Source organism: Wasmannia auropunctata, unplaced genomic scaffold (assembly GCF_000956235.1).
Source record: "Wasmannia auropunctata unplaced genomic scaffold, wasmannia.A_1.0 LD335977.1, whole genome shotgun sequence".
In the NCBI taxonomy this organism is placed as follows: domain Eukaryota; kingdom Metazoa; phylum Arthropoda; class Insecta; order Hymenoptera; family Formicidae; genus Wasmannia; species Wasmannia auropunctata.
In genome coordinates, this window is record NW_012026913.1 from 217,880 (window position 1) to 242,246 (window position 24,367).

Below are 24,367 nucleotides of genomic sequence, written 5' to 3' on the forward strand. Positions count from 1 at the left end.
CGTGTGCTCTTCCGATCTCCCCCCGTGACACTCGATAGAGTAAGACTTCTTCCCTGTCCATGTTTTTCTCACTTGCGTTTCTTGCCTTCTCGGAAGAAGAGGGAGATTTAGATTCGTGGACGTTGATTTATCCTCTTTCCTTTCTTCGTTCCTTCCTTTCTCCCTCCGGTTGCCCCTCCCTCTCTCGCTACGACGCGATGTCCAAACGGTTCCAGTTCAGACTATCCGGATGCTTCCTCGACGAGAGGGGGATCGTGGATGGGCTGCTGCTCCGCGGTATCTACCGGTTCCCAGCGCTCTCTGACGACTGAGCAACCGCCGCGGGATTGTGACTTGTCTCGTACTCCATCACCTCCTGATAGATCAGCTCCTTCCACTGGTCCACCGTGTGTTCCCTCTCGTCCACGCTATGGTCATACGGACCTGGTGCGGGCTGCAAAACACATCAGATTGTCTTGTGAATCATTACACATAAGAAAGATTAATAACCAATTTCGCATTTAATTAAAGCAAACGAGAAGTACATATATCTTGTTAAGAAGGATTTCTTTATCACGCCAAAAACAACTGTTTGCAATCACATTTATTGGAATTATTTTTATAATTAATATTTTTAAATAATATATTTTTTGGAGATACAAGATTTTAATTTCTTAAATTAAATCAGTGGCCGCGATGAATTCTACGGTTTTTGGAGAAGGCAGTTTGGAAGCGACTATCCATTCACGCAATCAATCGATAGAGCCTACTTACAGCATTGACTTCCCCCTCGTCGTACCAGACGTTTATGTAATTGTGCAGCAACGCCTCGTCTACAGAAATGCGTCGCTCCGGGTCGATCACGAGCATGCGCGACAATAGATCCCTGGCTTGGCTCGCTAGAAGAGGAAATAAAAACTGTGAAAGGAAGAGCCAGAGGGAGGCAAGGCAAGGCGGTGACGAGAATGCGGATAATCTCATCGTCCGCGCGCCGGAACGCGCGCGTCCCGCGATCAATCTCGCGACGCGGGGCGTCGACTTGCTGACCTACTCACCTTTTAATCTATTGTGTTCCGAGGAGTCCGAAGGGAATAGGACGTCCGGAAATAGCCTCTCGAAGGGATAGCCTGGATATCGCGGCCTGTTCTCCACGTAGTTTCTGACGGTCGGCTGCAGCCGTTGCATGAATTCCTGCGCCGGTGTGCCAAGTTGTTCTGCAGATAAGAGCAACTATCTTAATTTTACAATACAACGGCAGCTGCGAGACAATCGCGATTATCTCTTTTGTGATAACATTAAGAAATCTTTAAGACCACAATTATCCTGACTACAAAAATTATTAGGAACGTATATAATGTGATTGTTATCTGCTTATAATAAAAAAAAATGTCATAGAATTTGTAAAGTATTTATAATTATATTTTTATAAAACGGAAAATGTCAGACAGTTGATTAGATAATTACTATAACCCTTACAATCAAATATATTAAATAATAACTGACTGATATTGAATAATAACTGAAAAATATTGCTGAGTGTTAATGCATATAATTTTATAGATTCTAGTAAAATCATTTGTCATTTTATATTTTACTTGACTCTGACGACACATTTACAATGTGGATTATTATAATAACAACATGGAATTTTGTTTCATCCCAAATTTAATTCTGTTCTCTACAATTTAAAAGACAATTTTAAAGATTTTATTTTATAACATCGGATTGTTACAAACTATCATGATCAGTATTATAATTATTGTTGTAACGAAAAATTCAGCCTTACCGATTATTTTGTTCCACTGATCGATGTGATCCGTGCCCGGAAACAGTACGCCACCGCGTATCATTTCGCCCATGATGCACCCCACCGACCAGATGTCCACATTCTCCTTGTACCCCATGCCCAGAATCACCTGGCGAAAAAAAACAAACAGACGGAGTGAGCGAAAGGATCGAGCTAACCGCAAATAAATTGTACGAAAAATTACAAGAGAACTCACCTCTGGCGCCCGATAATACCGCGTGACGACATAGGGCGTCATCATGAATGTGGTACCGGCGGTCCTCGCCAAGCCGAAGTCGAGGATCTTTAGCGTGCAGTCGGATTTTACGACAATGTTGCTCGGCTTTAGATCCTACGCGAGAAGCAAAATCGAATTTTACAGATTTATCTCGAGAATCATCGAAGGGGAAATGATTAAAGCGTCGATAATGAGAATTAAACTCGCGAGAGCGATCGATATAATAATCGCGAAGTTATCACGTAGCGGAGTCGATCACAAGACGCTATTCTACAGCTGTATATAAATTTTAATTTCTAGAACGTTAATTTACGCAGATAATCCCGCAATCGTTGCGCCGCGTTCTCATTTTTAATGAGAACGCGCGACGCCGCCGGTTTAGCTATTCTATTATAACGCGCGGCGCGTCGGGAAATTAATCGGAACGACGGCAGTTATTTCTTTCGCCGCGGCGCGGGACAACAGCAGCCACGGGGCCACGGGTATGCAGGAATGGCCGTCGCTAATGAATCTCGTTACGGTAGATTAAATGGCCCCGCCCGTTATGCAATTTTCATCGGGGCGCAACGCGCGAACGGCGTACGTCACTCACCCTGTGAATAATGCCGGCGGAGTGTAGGTGCTTGATGCCGCACAGCATCTGGTAGAGGAGGTACGACATACGCTCGTGGTCCAGATCCATCTGGATCACCTGGCACAGGTTCGCGTCCATGAGCTCCATCACCAGATACACGTCTTGAAACTCGTCCAGCGACCGTTGCGGCGTGAACGCGTTCAGGAGACCGATTATCTGCAAGGCGACAAGTCGTCGTAAATTGACGAATCGATTTCGATTCCTACGAGATCCTTGGGCAATGCCTGGACAACGACGAATAACAATGAATTACGAATGAAATTTGCTCTCCTTACGCTACTTTTTCTCAGACTTTCTTTCTTCAGATCTCAAGGGCTTTAACTCTCTCCCAGAGTTACGTGAAACTCTTTCCGTTGTTATTCCATCTATTCAACCCTCTTTATTATGCTCTTCTTGGTATCGAATTAAAAGGAATGGGATTGAAATAAATTTCAGCAAATCGAAACCCGATTAAGACGTACACTTATTGCATGGACTTACTTTACTTTTAATTCCTATTATTACTTCTCAACTTATAACTTCTTTAACGAACTATGCTCTCGGAAAATTGTTCGATGACAAGGACAAATTACGACTGCGAATACGACGAGAAAAATAATGGCTAGAACCTGTGCAGTTTTCTTCCACATTTCTACTTAATTTTATTAAAACAAACGGCAATGAAAAATTGTCCTTACACATTCACTTGTACAACAATAAATTATAGCACAAAGCGCAATTACAATTCTCGCGAAATAATGTTACATATCGAGGTACATGCTGCACATCAGCGTTTTATTTAGCAACAAGAATTGAGTGATATTAGACACTTATAATTCATCGCGATCTCAGAAAAAGATTGCACGTATGCGACAACACGTGACACGTGCGTGTCTAAAGAGTATCTGCGTGTCACGAACTGAGAGAACGGAATGGAATTAGATTTAAGGGAAAAACGTACGTTTTTGTGATTGACCAGCTTCATGAGCTTGAACTCTCTGTAGGCCCTCTTCGCGTGCGTCACGTTTTGAAAAGGTCTGGACAGCTTCTTGATCGCCACATTTTGCGCAGTGACGGTGTCGAACGCCGCGCTGGAACACAGATGAAAGAGAAATTCAAGATCGTTCGATCATACGAGCGACTTCATCGAACTAAATGCATCGAACTGAAATAAATAATTAAAAGTGTGAATAAATAATCCGTCAATCAAAAATTTTTATCTAAATTTACTTTATTTCTAGTTGCGACAAGTCTCAGCCTATATTCCGTCCGTGTGGCACAATGTAAATAAGATTCAATAAGATTTCTCTAATTTAATAAAATAATAAACATTAATTTTCAAATACACAGGGTGTCTCGTCACTACCGCATTATCTCTTAAAAACGTGTCCTTGAGATAATTTGGAGACGAAAATCCTAATACAAAATGAGGCTATAAAAGTTTTATAAATTAGTAGCGATTAAAGTTCTCGAATCACAGAACACTGACATTTCGCGCGCTCAAACATGTCAATATGACAAATGTCGATATGACGAGATAAATGAATATAGTTATGAATTTATTTTGACAGCTCGTAATATTTCACTACAAAAAATTATTAATATTTTATAATATGTTTTGATATTAATTACGCATACGTTATGTCCATATAGAAGCACAAACAATTTCTTAATAAAAATATCATTACATATTCGTACAATAATCTCGACGTGCGGAAATGCGGTAGTGACGGGATACCCTGTATGTTAATAAAAATATTTTACGAAAACAAATTGTTTTAACAGAAACAACTATTTTAATAAAAACAAAGTACAGGTATTTTATGAAAAAAATTTCTCGTATAATTAATGTACAAAATAATAAATTCACAAAAATTTAATTAAAAAAAAAGAATATCGTGAAAAATAGCTATACTGAAATAATAACAAGAAGATATTATTGCGAGAGCACAAAGGTCAAAAGAATATCTACCAAATTTTCAGCGACGGCTGCAGCGAATTTAACGCACCTGGACGTGATATAAACACTACCACGCTCTTTGACATAACATAAAATACTGTATTAAGGTCAGTGAAAGAGACAGAAAAATAGACACTCACAGCGTGATCTATATGTATATGCGGGTCGTGGATTTTACTCACCAGACGATACCCTGAGCGCCGACGCCACGCGGTACGACGTCGACGTATCTCTCGGGTATGCAGAGCTCAGTGTCGCCGAAAATGTGTCGACGATAGCCACTCCGAATGTTGCTCAATTCCGTTGCGTTCGTCGCCATTACCTCTTTTTTAAATGTTCTTTAAGTCTCTCTTTTTCTCTCGCTCTTGCTCTCTCTCTCTCTCTCTCTCTCGCTCTCTCCCTTTCTCTCTACTTTCTTTCAAACTCGTGGCGATTCCCGTGCCTTAACTTAGGTAGTGTATATTATGGCTTTAGAGCTACCAAACCAACGACACAAGGACTATAGGATACAGGAAAAAAAGAAACGATCAAGCAGATCGCGGCGACGGAGAAAATTTATCGTCGCCAGGTTTCGACGACATTCGCGATCGAAAGCTCGTTTTCAGTGATTAAATGGCGCAAGTTACAAGTTCGTAATGGAACCCAATTATTATTGTTAACATCACAATTTATTAAATAAGAAAAGAAAAGTAAATCCACAACAATTAACGTCGTTATAATTTACGTTACGAATAATAAAATTTATGTACATTTATGATATTTGAAACTCTTATTTTGAAGGCATTTCTTTTAATTGATATTAAAAGCTTATACTCTTCCAAATCCATTTGTTGCGAAATGGATCACCCAAAAACGTAAATTAAAATACGTCCGTGCCGGCAGATGACGAATTTAATTTTATTATTTATCGCGAAAATGTAGAAACTTGCCGAAAGATACTAAATTATATTTTGCACTTTGCGTTGCAAAACGCGTCGCGTTTCGTTGAACGTAATTTTTCTCCGTCGACCGCCGCAACAACGTCACCGACAGCAGTCTCAAAGGACAAACGAGCGTGATGTATAACTGTTGGAACGCGCTCGAGTTAGGCCCGTCGTTCCACCTGGCAATCCTTCAAAGATCTCTCTCTCTCTCTCTCTCTCTCTTTCTCTTCCTCTCTCTTTCTCTCTCGTATTTTCCTTCGAGAACAGCGTCGCGCGAATTTCGTGCCTGATTGTCGGAACCATCCATACAATCTAATGCTCTTTTCTTCAGCGTGCGACGTACTCTTGCGAGATCAGACCGTAGCATATATTTTGCGCCAATCGTGTCAATCGTGAGTGAATCGGTGGTGCGAGAGTAGTAGATGGATCCAAAAACCATGCAAGGATAAGCAAATCGGCAAAATAAAAAAGTAGAAATATAAAATAAAATTAAAATCACTAACAGAATTGCTGCGATACAGTTGAAAAGTTCTACACTGTGTATAGTTAATATTCTAAATTATGTTTATATATATATATATATATATATATATATATATAATATAATTTATATGCATACTTAAAATATAATTTATGTAAATAAAATATAATTCAAAAATATAATTATATTTTGTATATATATATATATATATATATATATATATATAAAATATAATTCAAAATATTATATACGTATACGGACAAGTTTTATAGAAATAAAATACAAAATTGAATGTGCATCCAGAGAAGTAAATAGTTTATTGAGCCACAAGTACTTTGTTTCTTGTAAGAAATAAATTTTAAGCTGCTATAAACTATTAGCTTTAATTTTTTCTTTTTTTTTTTTAATTATACTAAACATTAAATCAGACAATTATGTTAAAAAAAATCAACTCTCTAATTTCCAGTTCAATGTTATCTTACGCTTCAGACCTCAAATTAGATCACAAAAAAAGATCGCGATTTTACAATCTAATACATCGCAGGTGTGGCTCATTAAACAAACGCAATTTGTGAGTTCAATTATCAGTTAATGCAAACTGGAAAAATAACGAGCGATACCAGAAATATGCTGCTAGGAAGCATGTGAAAGGCATGCGGATCTTCTATCGAACATACAATCGTAAGTATGGGAGGGTTCTTCACGACAGAACATTACCTTCGTCTACCTTTCGAAATGTCGTGTTCGCCGGCCGAGACCGTTTCTTCATATGAGAGAAATCGTATTCGACGGCCGGTTAAACGCGATCAAACGAGCTCAGAACTCCTTCCCGCATCTCCTTGAACATTTCTGTGTACCTTGCAGCTTTAGGATAATGGTAAAAGCCACCGGGTATATTCGCGCAGTGATTTCAAGAAATCATTAACCTTTTCCCTCCGGAGAAGAAGCGATGTATCTGGGCTTTTTACAGTAAACTTCTGTCGTACGAATTGTAACATTTTTGCAAAAATGCAGCAAAGATTGTTACGCTATAAATTCGAGATCCTCTTCTTCAAAAGCATAATAATAAAAAAAGAGCACGATAAAAAAAACAATCAGGTCGTAAATAACAATAGTTTGACCCACTTCCTTAAAGAAACTAAGAAAAGTAATTTTAAAGTTTTCAGAAAACGAAATTTAGATTGATTTTCCGAATTCTCTTCAAAATACTGTGTTATATTTAAAATTTAAATATGATTATTTTAATGATCATTAAAAAATCTTAAAATATTTGGAATATATTGATCTTTCCATAAATTCAAAATAATGCATTTTGATAGGCTGTATAATTTTATAGGAAATAGGAAAATATTATTTGTGGAAGAATTTATAGATCATCTCTTTTGCTTTCTCTGAAATAATTTCGGAATGTGCATTCCTCTCGATACGTAAAACTTTCAGAACATATTTAATCTCCGAGAAACGCTACCAACTTGAAATACTCCTCAGTGGCATTTTACAGCATCATCCGGGATCCCAGCAGTATCAAGATACCTTTCGTAACTGCGAATTTTAATGGGTACTTTCACGAGGTCTTCACTATTAACATATTTTTTTTAGCCGCTAACATTTTATTACATTAATAAAAATAGCACTAGACCGATTATAATATTCTCTTTTTCACAGGATAATGAACATTTTTTAATATTAGCAAAAATTATCTCCGATATTCCTGATAATGCCAAGATTAATGTGCAGGTCACAGATTCCGCCGTGAATAATATCCGGCCGTCGTTAGCCGATTTCCTTTCGCAGTCTGACCTACCTACTTCCGTGTGCGCGAAATCAACCGTCCTCTTCGAGAGAAGAGCAGCTCGTTCCTCTCGAGGGGCGAGGCAAAACGAAAAGACATCTCGCATATTTTTCGTAATGGACTCCACGCCACGGCAGAATTTTTATCGAAAACCGATATCCGCATTCCCTTCGACCGTTCGTTCGTTCGACTTACCTGCTATGCCACGAGCCACCCGTGTATTGTTCGAGATTGCGCTTTCTCGGATAATGCACTATTTCAGTTCCTATCGGACGTCAAAGAAGAGACACGTGCGAGGCACCGAGAAGGCGATCCGGGGAACGATCATCGTGATGGACCGTACGATCGATAAAATGTGCGCCGTGAATTTCAACAATCTGCGAGTTCGGGGCATAGACCGGCCGTCACGCTAACGCCTTACGCCAGGTCGTTAATAGTCGGAACGAGAGAGAAAAGTGGGAACAATGGTTATTTGTAAAATCATCGGATCTATTAGAACACAAATTAAAAGTATAAGAACCTACCATTAGGCATTCTTCCTGCTTTAACAAAAACTTGAGAAAATCGATAGATATATTAAAGTTGAGAAACTCAAATTTAAGTAAATTTCTCTCAAGTTCTTAAGAGGATGTAAATTATAAAATGCAGAGAGTACTTGGAATTTTACTATTTCATGCTCTAATTTTACTTTTGGAACGTTAAAGGGAGGTCGCAATTAGCGAACGGTCGCAGTGATATCGCGAGAGACAAATCATATTTAAATTCAACGTTTCATAAATCGATCCGTAAAAACGGAGAATAGGAAACAGTATTAAAAAAAAAAGCAGAACATTCTATATTATTTTAATTTTAAATTTCAATTCCAATCTTTGATCACAGGATTTCTTTCTTCTGTTTGTATATCTTCTTTCTCCTACTATTTATTCTTGTCGAGTTTTATATCTCTTTATGCTGTTACAATTCCATTAACTTCCCATCGATCGTTGCAACGTCTAAATACCCTGCAGATATGAAGGGAGCATGATGAAATCTATTCAGTGCTCGGATGTTGACGAGAAAACGAGCGTCATCGATTTAATTCGCCTCGTCTGAAGATTGAGTATCGACGGCAAGCACGACGACGAGAGACGCCGTGAAACTGTCGTCGAGGGCGATTTTTCCGACATCACGCCGCCGGCTTACAAGGAAGGGGCGTTCTGCCTCTCGTCGACGTCGCTCCCTGTCGCCGGAAACCCACGTACTCTCGCGAAATCCCGACGTTCCCTCTCGTTCCGAATCGAATTGCCCGATTCAACTCTGCCTCCCCACCCTCCCCCGTTCCTTCTGCACGGATGGTTTTTCCTTTGCCGTCGATCTTGGTCGGTCCCCGAGCGCGAATAAGAAAAATCGTAGTTAACCCTCTTTTCCCCCTTCTTCAAGATATATGTCGACGTAGCGATACAACGTACGCCCGACTTCAAAATCCACCTCGAAACTTTTACGTCCGATGGATGCCGACATTGTTATCAATTGTATACGTACCGAAGGTAGACGACATTATTTTACCCAGGAAATATCATATAAGACATATCATAGCGGAACGTAACAAACATCACGCGCGATAGATAGAATTTTTCATACGGCTGCGTATTCGATATCGGACGTTGCAGGATGGGTATAATATCTCTCTTTTTGAGTTCTCTTCAATTATTTTATCATGTTTTATTCTCTCGTGTAGAATCGTTAGAACGTATGGGGGGGGGAGGGGGGATTTCACTGGGATTTCGTTGAGATTTCTGAGGGACGATTCGCCGTTTCGCACGGCTCGCATGTGTCTCTCTTTGATTCTATAATCTAATAATTCCAAGAAAAAAAAACTATCGAATTACAACAGCTATTAAACTCACCAGACTATCCCCTGCGCGCCCGACCCGATAGGCTTGAGATTTTGGTAGCGCTTCAGGATGGTGAACTTGGTGTCCCCGACCTCGACCGTGTAGAACATGGCGGACAGCCGGGTTGTCATATCAGGCCCCAGGTAAGGCATGCGCCTCGGTGTTCGTCTCTCCTGCTGCTGCTGCACCTGCGCCGCCGCCTGCACCTGCACACCGTCCACCCCGCTGGAGCACTCCTGGTGCGCTCGACGGGGACTTACGCTCTTAGCCACTTTGGACGCGCGATTTTCAGGGCACCCACGGAATAGTAGCGGTGACGATGCTGGCGGGTGTTTCTTCCGCTGGGCTGCGCCGCGCGCCTGCGAGTGCCAGGTCAGACCTGCGGCAGATCGCGCCTCAGCACGTTGCTGCCCGTTGAGTCCCTACGTGCCCCGGAATTGTCTGCAACGAGAAAAGGAGACGAAAGTTCGCATAAATCCGTTTTTTCCCAACTGCCAATTGTTAAATTATTCGATATTATTTATCTCATACAAAAATTGTACAAATCTTCAAAATGTAATAGATGAACTGAAGTGAAGCTGTTGTCATTTATTATGATTTAATAGTAACTTTGGTAACAATAGAACTGAATTTTGTCAAGAAATTAAAAAAAAAAGAAAAAGAAAGAAACTCTTGCAAAAGTGTGACATTTCACATGAGGATTTCACGTAATCTAATAATAATTCTCTCAAGGACGCAATGTTCAAAGAGCACGCGACATATGACGCAAAATTTGCAGCGTCGATAAATCAAAACTATATCATTTGTGTAAGTTTAATCAACGTCATTTACGCAGGTCTGTGCATGACTGGCTTATGCGTATAATAAACGTATTAATCAATGTCAAGGAAACGCGATGCAAAAGTCAAAGGTCGAAAATGAGTTCGTTTACCTTCCATCACCGATTACGAAAGCGAATTATTCTGGCAAAAAAGAAAAGATCGAGGCTCCAATTCGCATCGATTATCGTATTTGGATTCAGATGATAATGAAACGCCAGCCGTGTCCAAAATCACAGAATAGCGCCGAGGTTTGAAATGACTCACAATATTTCAATGACGCTCGTGCATTCGAATATATTCAAGTACTCGCTGAAAAACCATTTTAATGTTTCCGTGGCTTATGTATAAAGCCAGTTTGGAACCCGCCTTGAGCTCATTCTTTGGATCAAACCTCAACTCAGCCAAGATTCAATGAACATCCACTTAGGATCTAGCTAAAATTCAGGATTCAGTCTGAATCTAAAATTGGATCCAACTTGAACCAGTTTTACATTAGAGAGCGAAAAAGAATCCTCTTCAAGACTATGCAAAATATATATTTTACATATTTCTTTAAATTACAGTTTTACGATCAATATTTTTGAACAAAATATTCAAGTAAGAAAAACATTGTCAATCTGTGATGCCAGTTTATCGCCACTTTGTAATTGTTATTTTAAAAAAATATTACCATTGACAACATTCACGCATTTATTTCAATTCATCTTGTTTATCCTACACTTAATACGTACGTAGTTATAATAAATGAAGTTTTCAATGATCATCATATGGTATATTATCAATCATAATAATAGGATATAAATTATTTGACAAGATCGCAATTTGTTTTCATTCAAGGAAAATTGATGTAATATCGACTCACCTATACAAAGAGCATGTTTGCGAATACTTTTTGCTTAAAATTTGAACCTCGTCCATCACGTCAGCGATGCAGATGAGGGGAGAAACGAAAGCACCTGTTGTCTTTCAAATTCGAAAGTCATCCACTTGTCCATTATCTTTCGTTCTTGGTCGAAGAACTCGAAAACGAGAACCGTTACCGAAACGAAATGTATATATTTGTTAGGAGAAATTACGCTATAAGAGCAACAAAACACAGTGCAATTGCACAAATGGAATCGTTTCTTATCTTAACTTTCTACATTTTTTCGAATAGATATAAAAGAACAAACATGAGAAACAGCTATCAAGAGAGTCGGTACAATCAATTTTATGGAACCGTTGTTTTGTTCTGTTTTTTGGACTAACAATAAGTACAAAAACGAATAAAAGGATAAGTAAAATAAAAAATTTTTATCTCTGTAAACCTAGCATCCCTAAAAAACTAATAAAAAAAGTTTGACTATATGCCATAATTAAGCTTATTCTACTAACGTTATTACTAATTTATTGTTCTACTAGTCACAAAAACCACGTACAGAGTACTGAAACGAAAAAAATAGATACACCAAAATTTTTTGCTCTAAGATCAAAACATCGAAAATTTTGAATAATTATTCCTTACTGTTGTATATGCGTTAGCACCGTCATACACCTGATGGATTTTTTAACTTACACAAAGAATATAATAAATTCTAAATTCGAAATATTTTAAGAGTCAAAAGATCTATTAATTTTGGCACATACATATAATAAGATATTTACATAACAAAATATTTATTATTATAAATTATTTATTTAAAAAATAAATATTTCATTAATAATAATAAATGCTATTAATAATACAACTTCTTATATTAAATATATCGGATCAAAATTTTTCAAATAAAAAAGCAGACTACCAAAATACACTTTAAAAATAATGATAAAAATAATAATAATAATTAATGAAATAAACACAAGTAAAGATTTAATAATTTACAATACTAAAACTGAAACAGAAGTTTCGAATGCAAAGGGTAAGCAAGAACTAGACTAGGGCACTGAACGGAGGTGGAGTGTCAAAGAGAAAATTCCTAACTAAAGGAGAGCAGGACAAGTAAAGATGTTTTCATCAGTTTGAAGAAACTAGCGCTCTATCAGCGAAAACCACAGCGAAAGGGAGATGAAGAGAGACGCGAATCCGAGGAATCCCATCAACGGGCGCAGCAGCGGCAGCTGAATAAATCGTTAAAGATAATAGTGCCTGTCGCTGGAACATGTGATAGAGAAGAAGAGCGACTATCTCTGTGGCATCTCACTCCGAGTGATCTGGGTCGTCTTGCCTCTGTACATCGTTGTCGAAGACTATAACCGTAGAAAAGCCAGCATCGCTACAACGTCCATCATCGTGTCGTTCTTCGATCGATCAACAAGAACGAACACTCTCACAACCGCGTACAAGCGATTGAACTTTCGAGCTTCGTGTGTAACGCGGCTAACCCAATTGCGTCCTTATTCAACGTTTGGATAATAAGAGCTCAGCCCTGTCAACTATCAGAGATATCAATCGATCAGAAAGAGAGAAAGAGAAAGAGAGAGAAATTGACAGAAATATGTGTACACGTGTGGCTTACAATATAGCACAAGAAAAATCAATTAAGTCCACTTCTGCTTAAAAAAGCGACAGCTCGATATTGGGAGATCTTAATCATCAACTACACATATAACAAGAGAATACACATTACAAGTTCTTAGTCAGTTATAAGTTATTTTGTAAATATGTTACAATTAGTTTGCGTATCAAAATATTACAATTGTTTTCCTCTTTAAATTAATTTTAATACAATACAATATATGACTTTTAGCTATTTGAATATAATATACTTTATACATAATAATTATTCTTCTATATTCTTTCTATTATTTATGATAATTTCAATACTGAAATGGCGAATCATTAAATTGCAATATAATATTACCGCGATGTTGCAACTCGGTTGACGACACCTCCGTCGCAGCGGCGAATACTTTCGCACGCGTGCTTTCGTGCGCGCCGATATCTCTTCTAGCACCTCGGGATTCCCCCGATTATTTATAGCAACTGTTGCAGACGTAGACCGACAACGCAACGACAACGACAACGACGACGACGGCGGCGGCGGCGGAGGCGGCGACGACGCCGACGCCGTGGTCGTACTTTTCGTGGTTGTCTGCACGGGCCAACCACCTTCCGTCGTTCGCCACCTGCTATCAATTACATATAAACACGTTGATGAACGTAAACACGCACGATCGGAACACGGAGGTTCTAAAGATGCCATTGCGAATGTAAAAATACTTGATCGATGTGTGAAAGCTTGTAGAGACGTTCGGAATTCAAAAGTTACAAGGATTAAGTACTAGGATGCTTGTCCGAGCTTTCGAAAGCTCGACGGAAAACACTCGAGGACCGCAAAGTTACGGAGGCATTCGATCGAGGATGATCGAGATAGAATCGACACTATTTGATTAAGCGAAGGTGATAAATTGCAAAACTTTTAGCATCTGAGGTCTTATCCGACGGCTTAGTTCTCTTGAGGTGCAAAGTTATACGGTTCGGGGTAGCGATCTTGAATTGACTTTTAAGGTTTTCATCATGGGTCAAGGTTTAGGCGGCGCGTTCAACCCCGAAGTTGCTTCGCAAATCTGAACGCGCTTCAATCAATTCTTACGTCAGAAAACATAATATGTACCTAATCATGATACTTTTATTCTAATAAAAATATCGTGATAAAAAAATATTTTCATTTTTCGTTCGCAACATTTCTCTCTCCCGCGCGGATAAACTTACTTCGTATTTTTCTGCATAGTGATGAAACTTGATGGATATTGAAGCAAAAAACATAGCGGATGGAAAACAATGCGCAGCCGGAAAAAAGGTGTTATTTTCGTCGGTTACGGAAACCACTTGGAGCCTTTTATGAAAATAGCAGCGAACTCTTGTGAATAGAAATACAAGGCTATGGAATTTTTACATACTTTTCAGCTCGGTGCTCGGTTGAAATAAAACTCCATAAATTGAATAAAAATATCGAATATACGTGAGCGTCGCATTTCTACAAGATTAACAGTTCCAAGCGGATTATTAATAAATTCAATGTCAATTTCTCTTCGACAAAAACACGAAAAAAAATTCACAATTTTCTCAATTACTAATATTTAAATTAAAATTAAATTTTAGTTAAAATTATATAAAAAGTAAAGTTCCATCATTCCATCTCGTATATGTACTTAAAAAAAAAAAAATCAATTTTTAACATGAAGCTTGTAACGCAAAAACTTTACGTTTTCATCTAAAAAAAAAATTGGTTTCCTGTTTGGCCAATACTCTACCATTAATTCAATGATTGATCTGGTAAAAAAGAAAAAAACACTCCTTATATAGATTATTGCACGATCTGTGCTTCATTTTTCGTCTCGACGTCTTCGAGTTCAAGTTAGGCGTGTTCCGAGAGAAACGCGACGAACATTGTCGCGCGACCATAATTCACCGGATAAGACGGATTTAAGAGAGTTCAGCTTCACGATGCTACTCTTGCGCCGGAGATGATTTAGCGCGGAGGAGACCGGATAGTTTCTCGCCTATCGCGCCTCTGATCTATCGCATTTAGAATGTACGAGAATGTACACGTTCGTTCGCGAGCGAAATTTATGTTTCGATTTGAAGAAACTTCCGGGATATATTAGTACCGTGTCATCGCCACCAGCGCCGTGCTTGACAAATACGGCGTAAAATGAGAATCTTTACGAGCCAGTATTTCTAAATTTATACGTGCAGCAAGAGAATATTACCTCCCTTTGATACCCGCCTGAACTTCTGCTGTGATACACTTTTTAAATATATTTAAAATTCGAAAGAAATGTCGCGCGATACATAATGTTATGCAAAAAAAAAATACTTAACATGTGAAAAATGTATACTATTAAAAAAAAAATGAAATATGTACTACGTGCACATTTACAAAACTTCGCGCATTCATATTTCTGACTTGATTTAACTAAAAGCATATTTTTCTCTCTGTAACTAAACTGCAAGCCGAGCTCGCTTCAAAAAGAGCCAAGCGTGGCAAATATTTGAACGGCATGAAGTATTGGCAGACTCTTCGTCGCGGCATACATTTGACGGCGAGCGTTTTCGATCGTAATCTATTTCAGTCGAATATTTTGAGCGTTGCTGGGAGGGAGAAAATTGATCGTCCGCGTCAGAAACGTCGCGCAAATTAATATTACCGTAACGTACACACACTCACCATAAACAGACGGCCATTGTGGATGGCGGCGGCGAAAACGTTGATACGCGCCCGTGCGGGACGGATGCGGAAGCAGGGATCTGCAAGCAGACAGAACAGAGACGTCCCTCAGAGAGCGTGTCGACAGGAATTTGCATGCATCCGCGGATACGTTAATGCCCGCACGCGCCGCCCCGCTCGCCGTGTGTATATGCACGCCGAGCGATGCGCCGAGTCCATCGATTCGCACGGGTGCTACTGTGCCACCGTGTAGCCTCCCTCTCTCTTTCTCTCTCTCTCTCTCTCTCTTTCTCTCTCGCTCGATACCGTTGCACCCCGTTGCGCCGCTATGCAAATCAATGGCGCACGTGCGGTGGCACGAGCCCCCTTCGACACAAAAACGCATTTAGCGCGGGATCAAACGACTCCGATATCGCGCGCGAAACAATTCTGTAATTCCATTTCATAAATCGGTACCGGGCACCAATCCCACAAAGCGCGCGGCTATCTCTCGCAATAGCCTTTATAAATTTATCATTATTATGTTACTATTAATGCACAGGAACGTTTGGCTGTCAACGGGGAAATAAACATTTTTTGAAAACTCCTTCCTTCTGGTCACAATGCCTTTTCATGATTGATGATCACTTTTTTTTTAGATTAAACAGGCGAGTTAAAATTTTTATTTCCGTCAGTTAATTTGCATGTCTTTTGTTGGAAAATTAGGTAATACACAATGGGAATATTTCGAATCAACGGACTGCCGACAGTACGATCTTGGTTTTACAGAAACGTTCGCCCGCTCGCAATCAGCGCGATTCGCCGACTCAATTACAGCGCGAATAATAGGGATTAATTATCGTTCTCGGCAGCTTGCCTCGCTCGCTTCTTGTTTCTCGCGGAATATTTAACGAAATCCTTCGGAAAACGATGCGAATCCATGTGCTAAATAATTAAGTTGGAATCGATCGTCTCGTCGGGAAATCGCAACTCAGCTAGAACTGTGCCTCATGAAAAATGCAGTGTCAATGCTCGATAATTCGCTAATGGCTTAATTATTATTCCTCTCCTGAATTTTTCAACTCCCGAGATACGCTCTACGCGGGAGAATAAATTAATTGAGAGTGGCGTATATTAATAAAATACACAAGTACAGTTGTGTTTAATTCCAGAAGTCGCGTCTCCCTTTGACGGGGATGTTCACGTCGATTTATTTCTGCGGGCGGTCTCGCCTAATACTCGTCCCACGAATTTCGGTGCTGAGAGAGAGAGAGAGAGAGAGAGAGAGAGGCTCCGCGTCCCGGGTAGGAATGCTGAAAAAGCAGCACGAGAGCGCTGGCCGGTGCGCGTTAATTCGAATATATACCGTGTCTAAAATTAATATAAATTAGCGCCGCCGTCGGCCCGCCGCGCGCCGAAATGCCAGCGTCGTTCCTGTAAATTGAGACAAGTCGCGCGCGGACCGCGACCACCGCGCGCGCGAGAGATGGTCCAGCTACTCTAAAGCGCCTTATAATGATCCCGTTGTTTCCGCCACCGCGCGTTCGCCAGATAGATACGCTCGCACCCGGACGGATTGCGAGCAAACGCGCACGATGTGAACAATAATGTTGAATTAAAAAATTCGTGGGCCAATTTTTTAAATTATCGCTTGTAAATCGTTGAAGAGGCCTCGAAAAGCGCGGTGTCAAAAGTGCGACACAATAAACTTCATAATTATAAAAAGAGATTATTACGTGTTGTAATAAATGCAAACATTTATCACTGAATAATAATTTCGTTATAATAATTACTCCTCCCGAAATGAGTGTGAAATTTGCACCGAATTGTTTTGCCGGATGGGTACGTCGAATTACACATCAGAATTGTAGAGGTAAACTCAACGTCAATCGTCGTCCGCACAAAAAAGAACATAATCCGCGAGCCGCAATTGCGTTCCAAACGCGACTCGCGTTAGTTCGCGTTACACAGAGCAACGCTAACCCGGATTGTTTCGTTAATCGAGTTTCAACGCAAAGAAGAGTTACAGCCCGCTGGCTTTGTGAAGCATACAGTAAACTGATACTCTGCGTTTGGTTTCGCTGGCAAAAATAAAAAAAAAAGATACGACGCGGTATGAAGGGAATAAAAAAAACTCGCAAACGCAGTTATACCGGCAAAGAGGATTACGCGATTCTCGCGCCGGAAATTCGTTTTTCACCGAGGAAGGCCAAAGGGTCAACGTCTCGAGTTACAAGCGCGAGTCGCAAAGTTCACGACTATAGTCGCTTTCGATCGGTTTTAATCTGCAACGAACGAGGCAGAAAAGCGGCGGTGGCGACTCGTGAAAAAGCCGTCCCTAAAGTGCCGTCGAGGGCGAGCACAGGGCGAATCCGTTCCGAAGGGTCCCGGAAGGTCGTTTCGGTTCGGCAGGGACATCTGCCGCCTTCGGCTTCTGGAGGAAACGATAAATAGCGCCGGGAAGCTACGAAGCTAGTCTTCTCAATTAACGACGATCGACGTGAATTGGGCACAAAGTGCTCTCTCCGATCGAGACACGATAAATATTTTCTCGACGGAATTATCGTAGGAGGAAGGTAGATCAGAGGTTTTCTGCGCCTCCCCCCGTGCTCTTCAAATTAAATGCAAAATTAAACGTCTTATTAGGAATCTTCATGAGAGCGAGAGTCTTTATTCAAGTATCTTGCGGAAATGTATACAAATTATAATACAAATTAAGTGAATTAATTAATATCCTTTATTTTTTAGGGAAAAGTAGTAAACTAAAAACTACAGGAATTCTAGAAATACACTTCCATTTCTAGAATTACATGTCTAAGTTTGGACGGAAGTTATTTACAAGCTGAGACTCGATCCACTTTATCACTTCCTATTTTCTTTCCTCGTCAGACAACAGTTCAGTTACTTCGACAGACGTAACTGAACTTGCAGAATCTCCAGGACATCGACAGATCCAAGATAATTCAAGATGGTCGAAACTCCATTTCGTCTCGGGGTGATCTCGGAAACGGAATACCACGTTCTCTCGAAATCATAGTCCAAAATAAAATCTGTTCAAGTCAACGGAGAATATATGGAAAAAAAGGATCAGAATATCGTATTGTAGAAATGTTCTGCATATGTTGTTTTTGAATTATTCATAGCCAAATTAAATTTTAATTGAAAAGATTTTCAAAAAATTTTGAACAATAAAAAAAGAGTAATGCATTTTTTATAATACGAGAAATATATAATCTTGTTGTCTCAAAGTTGTAATAAAATTTAATATTAATTGATCTCGCCAAAATAATTGTTCGTGCATTAAAAATTAAGAAATATACCATTTGTAACGTTCATCGTCTACCACATTTTCGACCTCCCACGTCGGATTGATTTCGCGCACTGTGGATGGAAGTAAACGAGATAGCAAACGTATCGATGTCTCAGGAGCGAACCGATAATACACAGCGATGCTGCTCGGTCGAATCAACGCGGTCTGTGAGGTCTGTCTGTTATGAAAGGAGAGACGCGGAATGTCGATTCAGATATTAAATTTCCTAGCGCCCGGTGCGGTCCCCTGCAATGCGCGTCACGAGGCTCGTTTCTATTTCCCACAGGATCCCGTCAGGCTCCTGTCGGGATGCATTGCTCTCCCCGTTCGCTTATACGATGTCCGCTTTTATCCAGCCATGTTACTGGACTCGTAATGGCCGGGCCTGTCTCAGGACGGCGATGAGTGGTCCAGTTTCGACCGCATCGTCCAAATGAAACAGTGTACGTTTTTTTTATTGTGACCGGAAAAGCAATTTGTTGCACGTGAGGTGCATAGGTCACGTTTGCTTAAAAAAAAAATTGCTCTGAGTTTCGTCGAGTAATTTATAATTTTAAAAAAACGTGTCAATTACAGGTCTTTTAACTGTTTAAATTAAATAATTAATTTTCTCTGAGACACAAATTGGAAATTATGTCTTACGCTAATTGTAAGATATATCATTTGTTAATAAATATTTCTAATTATAAAAAATACTTTGTAATTTAAATATATTTAAAGCTTCAAAATTTCTTTTAGATCAAAGTAACTTTTATTATCTTCAGAAGAAATTTTGAAAATTGAAAAGAAAAAGAACAAAGAGATAAAAGTTTAAAATCCCGAAATAGATAAATTCTCATCCAGCTATAGAGATAAAAGACTCGAACTTGTATTCGTAGCCGATCAGGCGGCTAATTTTCCTGCGTGTTCGGGACGCCTCGGGAATCAAGAAAATCGAATTTGTACCCTCGACGAAGCGCAGAAAGCTTTCAGAGAGTTCTGACATTCGATTTCAAAGCGTTCTTTTGAAGCGTATATCCTCCGTGCATCTATGAGCCTTTCAATTCTTCCTTTCAGTCATTAGACACGCATCTCGATTCCGATAAGGATCATATTTTCCGTCTATCAAGAGTCGGGGTTGACTTTTTCTTGCTACTAAAAGTCGAAAGTCTACACGGCTTGTGCTACTACTAACTCGTGACACTATTGTGAGTGTTGTATTTAATATAAAGAGAAAATCTAATTATTAAAGGTTTATTTAATCCCTCGTAATTAATTTTTTTATAATTGGAAAATTATGTTAAGAAAACTGAGAATAAAAATATTCCTATAAAAGTATTAAATAATAAATAGATGCATTTAGCGTTAAAATATCTATAATAGTATTACTTTGAAGAGAAGATTAAAAATTTATTAAGATATTTAAAATATTTTCGAATTTCATGTTGGCGATTTAAAGTTCCAAAGATTTTGTCGCGTGCTTTAATTACACTCGATATCATAAGACCTTTTTCTCGTTGCATCGAAAGAAGTAGGAGTTAAAGCGGGTGAATGGCGAGGGAGAGATGCAAGAAAATCATTAAGCGAATCCGTCGATAGCGAGGAACGTCGATAATTCCATGCTACGGCTTCGCCGAACGAGAGGGAGATTCATCCCTCAATCAGACCCCGCCCCAGAGATTTGTCAGATAAGAAGTTGTCCGCAATAAATTTCGCTTTCTCCCTACCGCCTATTACTTTGCCGTTTTTCCCTTTTCCTTTTACCTACCTACTCGCATCGACCGTTTCCCGTAACTCTAACTTCGTTCAACGCCGTACAAGACAGCCTTGAAAAAAAAAAGCGGATTAAAGGGAATTAACGGGAAGTTGCGTTGAAAACCCTGATCCTCAATGTAAGGATTTAGCGTAAATCCTAACGACCGTTTGAACTCCTTCCTGTTCTTTTTTTTCTAGTCTTTCTCTCACATGTAATTCTTTTATAAAACAATAAGAACGAAAAGAATTAAGATGGAATATCGTTTTATGTCAAATTCTGTATCATTAAGATTTAATTCATACAAAAAAATCGAAAAGATTTTAATTTAATTCTCTTTGTAAGGGATATAAAATATTCTTAAACAAAAGAAAATAAAACCGCAATTATCAGTGCTGCGAACGATTTGTCGTATTTATAAAGTTGAAAATAAAATTTCAGCAAAATCGGATTATCGTTATAGACTTTGATGTATCCTATTTTTCATTTAGAAAAAAAATGCTTTAATCGTGTTTTAAAGAGAGACGTTTCTTCAATTAAAAAAAAAACGACAAACGTTTTACATCAAATTAAAACCAAGCTCCGTCACTCAAAATCAACATCTTTACTCCTCTTGAAATATCGCAAAAACGAAAAAGATAATAACCTTTCTGATTTGAAAATGCAGCAAATTTACACTGCATGTTCGCATAAATTTTATTAATACAATTATCAACTTCCTAAGTGAGAGGTCCAACGTTAGCAAATTTGGTCCGACAATTGTTGTTCGCGCTCAGAACAAGTTTTAAACTCATTTATGAAGTCAACATTAACACTTTACGGAGTAAAACTCCCGAGGGCTGAAAAGGACCTTTTCAGGAAAAGCTGCTTTTATACCTTCGACGTGCTTCTGAAAGATGTTGAAATTGTTGTACGGATTTCACTTACAACGACAGGAATAGAAATGTATTATTTTACGGGGTTAAGTTTATCTAAATCACAGATTTTCCCTTTCGTAGGAATCTGAAAGATGTACCGAGAAGATCTTAAAAATAGCGACGCAGAAGGCAAATCAAAGTGTATCCGATTGAAATGGCCGCTACGTTGGATAATTCCGAGTTCACGTATTTACCATTAACAAAGGAATCAACCGGGATCACGAACTAATTGACGTAGTCCAATGGGGAGCGCCGTGGCGCCCGTTCGCGAGACGCCTCCGCGAACTCGAATTACAAAAGCCACCGGGTGATTTAACGGTATCGCATCGCCTCTTGGCAGTGTCCTCCGTAATTCGAAACCACTGTTTTGGCGCCCGACGGCGACTTGCGTCCGATCGTAATAATGGCGCTAACGAGCTGACGCCACCGTGCTTTCCAGACAACGGCGATGTTGCAGACCAATCTGACCAACGGTCATAACTCCCGCCGTTCCGCCGCCGCCGGGAGAGAACCTCGCGAGTCAATTAACGTTGGGAGGGAGGGCTCAAGAGGAGGATCCATTTAACCCCTTAACGCGATTTAAATGCGCCAACCGAGTCGTAAACGAGTCTGCAACTGTAGACAGTCTTCAGGGTGCAAACAATAATCACAATGTGCACCGCAATGTGCACTAATCGGTTTGTAAAGCTGCGTCTCCATGTATGATGCTTTTACATACTAAATACGCGACATGTGCATAAATTTTATTTCGATGCAATGAAAAATGTTGATTTCATGAGAAATAATCCTGATACGCAATCTTGAAATTAGCTAATCTTAGAAATCTAAATTTTGTTCAATTACTTTCCATACATAAGATTTTTTTTCCATAGAAAATTCCATATAAATTAATAACCGAGATACATTTTTCTCGTTTTTCAAGTATCAGATATATATTTAGATTCGAGCTTCATTTAAATCCTTTCCAGAGAAATCCAGCAATTCTTTCGACGTAGCAGATTACAATATATATTTAGAGCGGTACATGTGTGTTGTGCGCAAAGCGTTTTAACGAGAATGCATTAACGACGAGACTCTCTTTCTCTCTCTCTCCCTTTTCTCGCATTGGCGCGCGTTTTGCTCTTCAGGTATACCGCACCGCAGTTGCTTAAGTGACGCGCACGAGCGTTTTCGTTATTGAATGTTAAATTCGTCGGCGTTCTCTCTACCGTCACGGTAATTACTCCCAATCAGTATTCCGCGGACGGCTGCCAGAGAGAAACGTCCCACCTCATCTCACCTCACCTCGCCTCATCCTCTACGAACGACACCGGTAATTACCCGACGATTCGCCGGGGCGAGAGAACCGAGATCAGTTGCGGGTTCATCGACCGAATTTTCCGAAGCGGGGCAGGGTGGGAGCGGACGGGGAGGAAGAGACCAGGCGGGTGGGCAACCGGAAGCGACTGGGAAACCGCGAATAATTGCGGCCTCGTAAGATGGACACGCGGCGAAGGAACGGGGCGGACGAAGCGTCTTGAATAAATCGCGACGATAATTGGCGAAGAACGAAGAGTGACGGTTTCACCGCGGTTCGCCACGGTGGTTCGCCCGCGAGATATCTGGTTGAACCGGCCCACCCAGGCGACGCCGGCGTCGTCGGGCGTCGCGCTGATCGACGTCGCGAGACGCCGTGCCGTGCCGCCTAATCGTTTAGCAGCTCTTTTGGGCTGAACCGGCCAGTGTCAGGAATGTTGGCGTCGATCACTCGCCGCGCTAACTCGGAACGATTATAGTTGTGGAATCGAGACGGTAGTCGAGAAAAAAAAAGAGGACGCAAGCGGAAATGCTATTTCGAGAGAAATGAGCGTTAATTCGCAATTTCGAATATCAGCACCGCATGCTGATATTCTCTACAAGTGAAACAAAAATCTCAATCTATATTTAGCAGTGTCAGTCAAATGGCAGTTCAATTATAACTGAAACAATTCTAATTGCTTTAATTATAATTCATATTATAAATAGAATTTTTATATCTCTTTATATTTTTATATTATATCCTCAATATTTTCGAAAAAAAGGGAAAACAAAAGCAAACAATAGAAGAGTCACATTTCCTTGGGACGTCGCGCGTCAGTGGTAACGATTTATTAGCAACGACGATGTCACACACACACACACACACACACACACACACACACACACACACACACACACACACACACTGTTACGAGAGTAAACGGCTGCCGGTCGGTCGAGTAAAAGCGGGAGTACGATCGTGGTGGCCGTAAAAGCCGCGTCTACAAGATCGTAAGCCTTTGGTCATTACTCGTCGCGGGTGAGAGAGAGAGAGAGAGGGGGGGGGACTGCTTAATTCTGTAACTGTAATGGCCGCTAAAGCGGGCAAAGGGAAAAAAACGAGAAAAGGCTCGTTAGCAAATCGTTAGCCGCGCATTCCCGTCAATCCGCCGTTATCCATTGGTTACCGCGAGAAAAGTCAAGGATATCTCGATCGAGGGAACGTCGGGCGACACGGAGGCGACAGCTGCCGCCTGTCTGGGACGTGTTCGGATAAGCCGCAAACCGATTTCTTCGGCAGGTGTCTGGGGACTGGCAGAAATTTTGTCGACGATCTTTTTACTTTCCCCTGCGAATTTAGACGGATAGGTAAGTAAGTAGAGAGATTTATTCAGACTTCAGACGACGTTCCAGAAAAATCATCACTTTCTCGAGCAATCTTAATGTAATCTCATATAACATAGTGGTCTTTTAATACTAATATACATTTCTCTACAGACTCTAGACTCTAAAAATACTAATATTACTAACAATA

At 40.0% G+C, this 24,367-nt stretch overlaps 2 protein-coding genes across 4 annotated transcripts in view; both read right to left on the minus strand.

Moving 5' to 3' along the window:
• Positions 1 to 24: 24 nt before the first annotated feature.
• Positions 25 to 10,060, minus strand: LOC105454653 (stress-activated protein kinase JNK). Of its 3 annotated transcripts, XM_011697427.1 has the most exons (9): positions 9,659 to 9,744; positions 4,759 to 4,900; positions 3,578 to 3,707; positions 2,596 to 2,793; positions 1,983 to 2,117; positions 1,766 to 1,895; positions 1,035 to 1,193; positions 754 to 878; positions 25 to 433 (listed from the first exon to the last, which is right to left on the minus strand). In XM_011697427.1, exons 2-9 carry the CDS (start codon positions 4,893 to 4,895, stop codon positions 281 to 283), a joined length of 1,167 nt encoding a protein of 388 aa, XP_011695729.1. In that variant the 5' UTR covers positions 4,896 to 4,900; positions 9,659 to 9,744; the 3' UTR covers positions 25 to 280. The 3 variants fall into 3 exon arrangements, with proteins under 3 accessions (XP_011695729.1, XP_011695730.1, XP_011695728.1); XM_011697428.1 differs by lacking the exon at positions 4,759 to 4,900 and having other exon boundaries at positions 9,659 to 10,060; XM_011697426.1 differs by lacking the exon at positions 9,659 to 9,744 and having other exon boundaries at positions 4,759 to 5,834.
• Positions 10,007 to 24,367, minus strand: part of LOC105454652 — a 93,064-nt gene continuing 78,703 nt past the window's right edge. The window contains exons 4-5 of the mRNA XM_011697425.1: positions 15,618 to 15,697; positions 10,007 to 10,087 (exon numbers count right to left, since the gene is read on the minus strand). Coding sequence (XP_011695727.1) covers positions 10,020 to 10,087; positions 15,618 to 15,697 — 148 coding nt within the window. The 3' untranslated portion in view covers positions 10,007 to 10,019. The remainder of the gene's footprint in view (positions 10,088 to 15,617; positions 15,698 to 24,367) is intronic.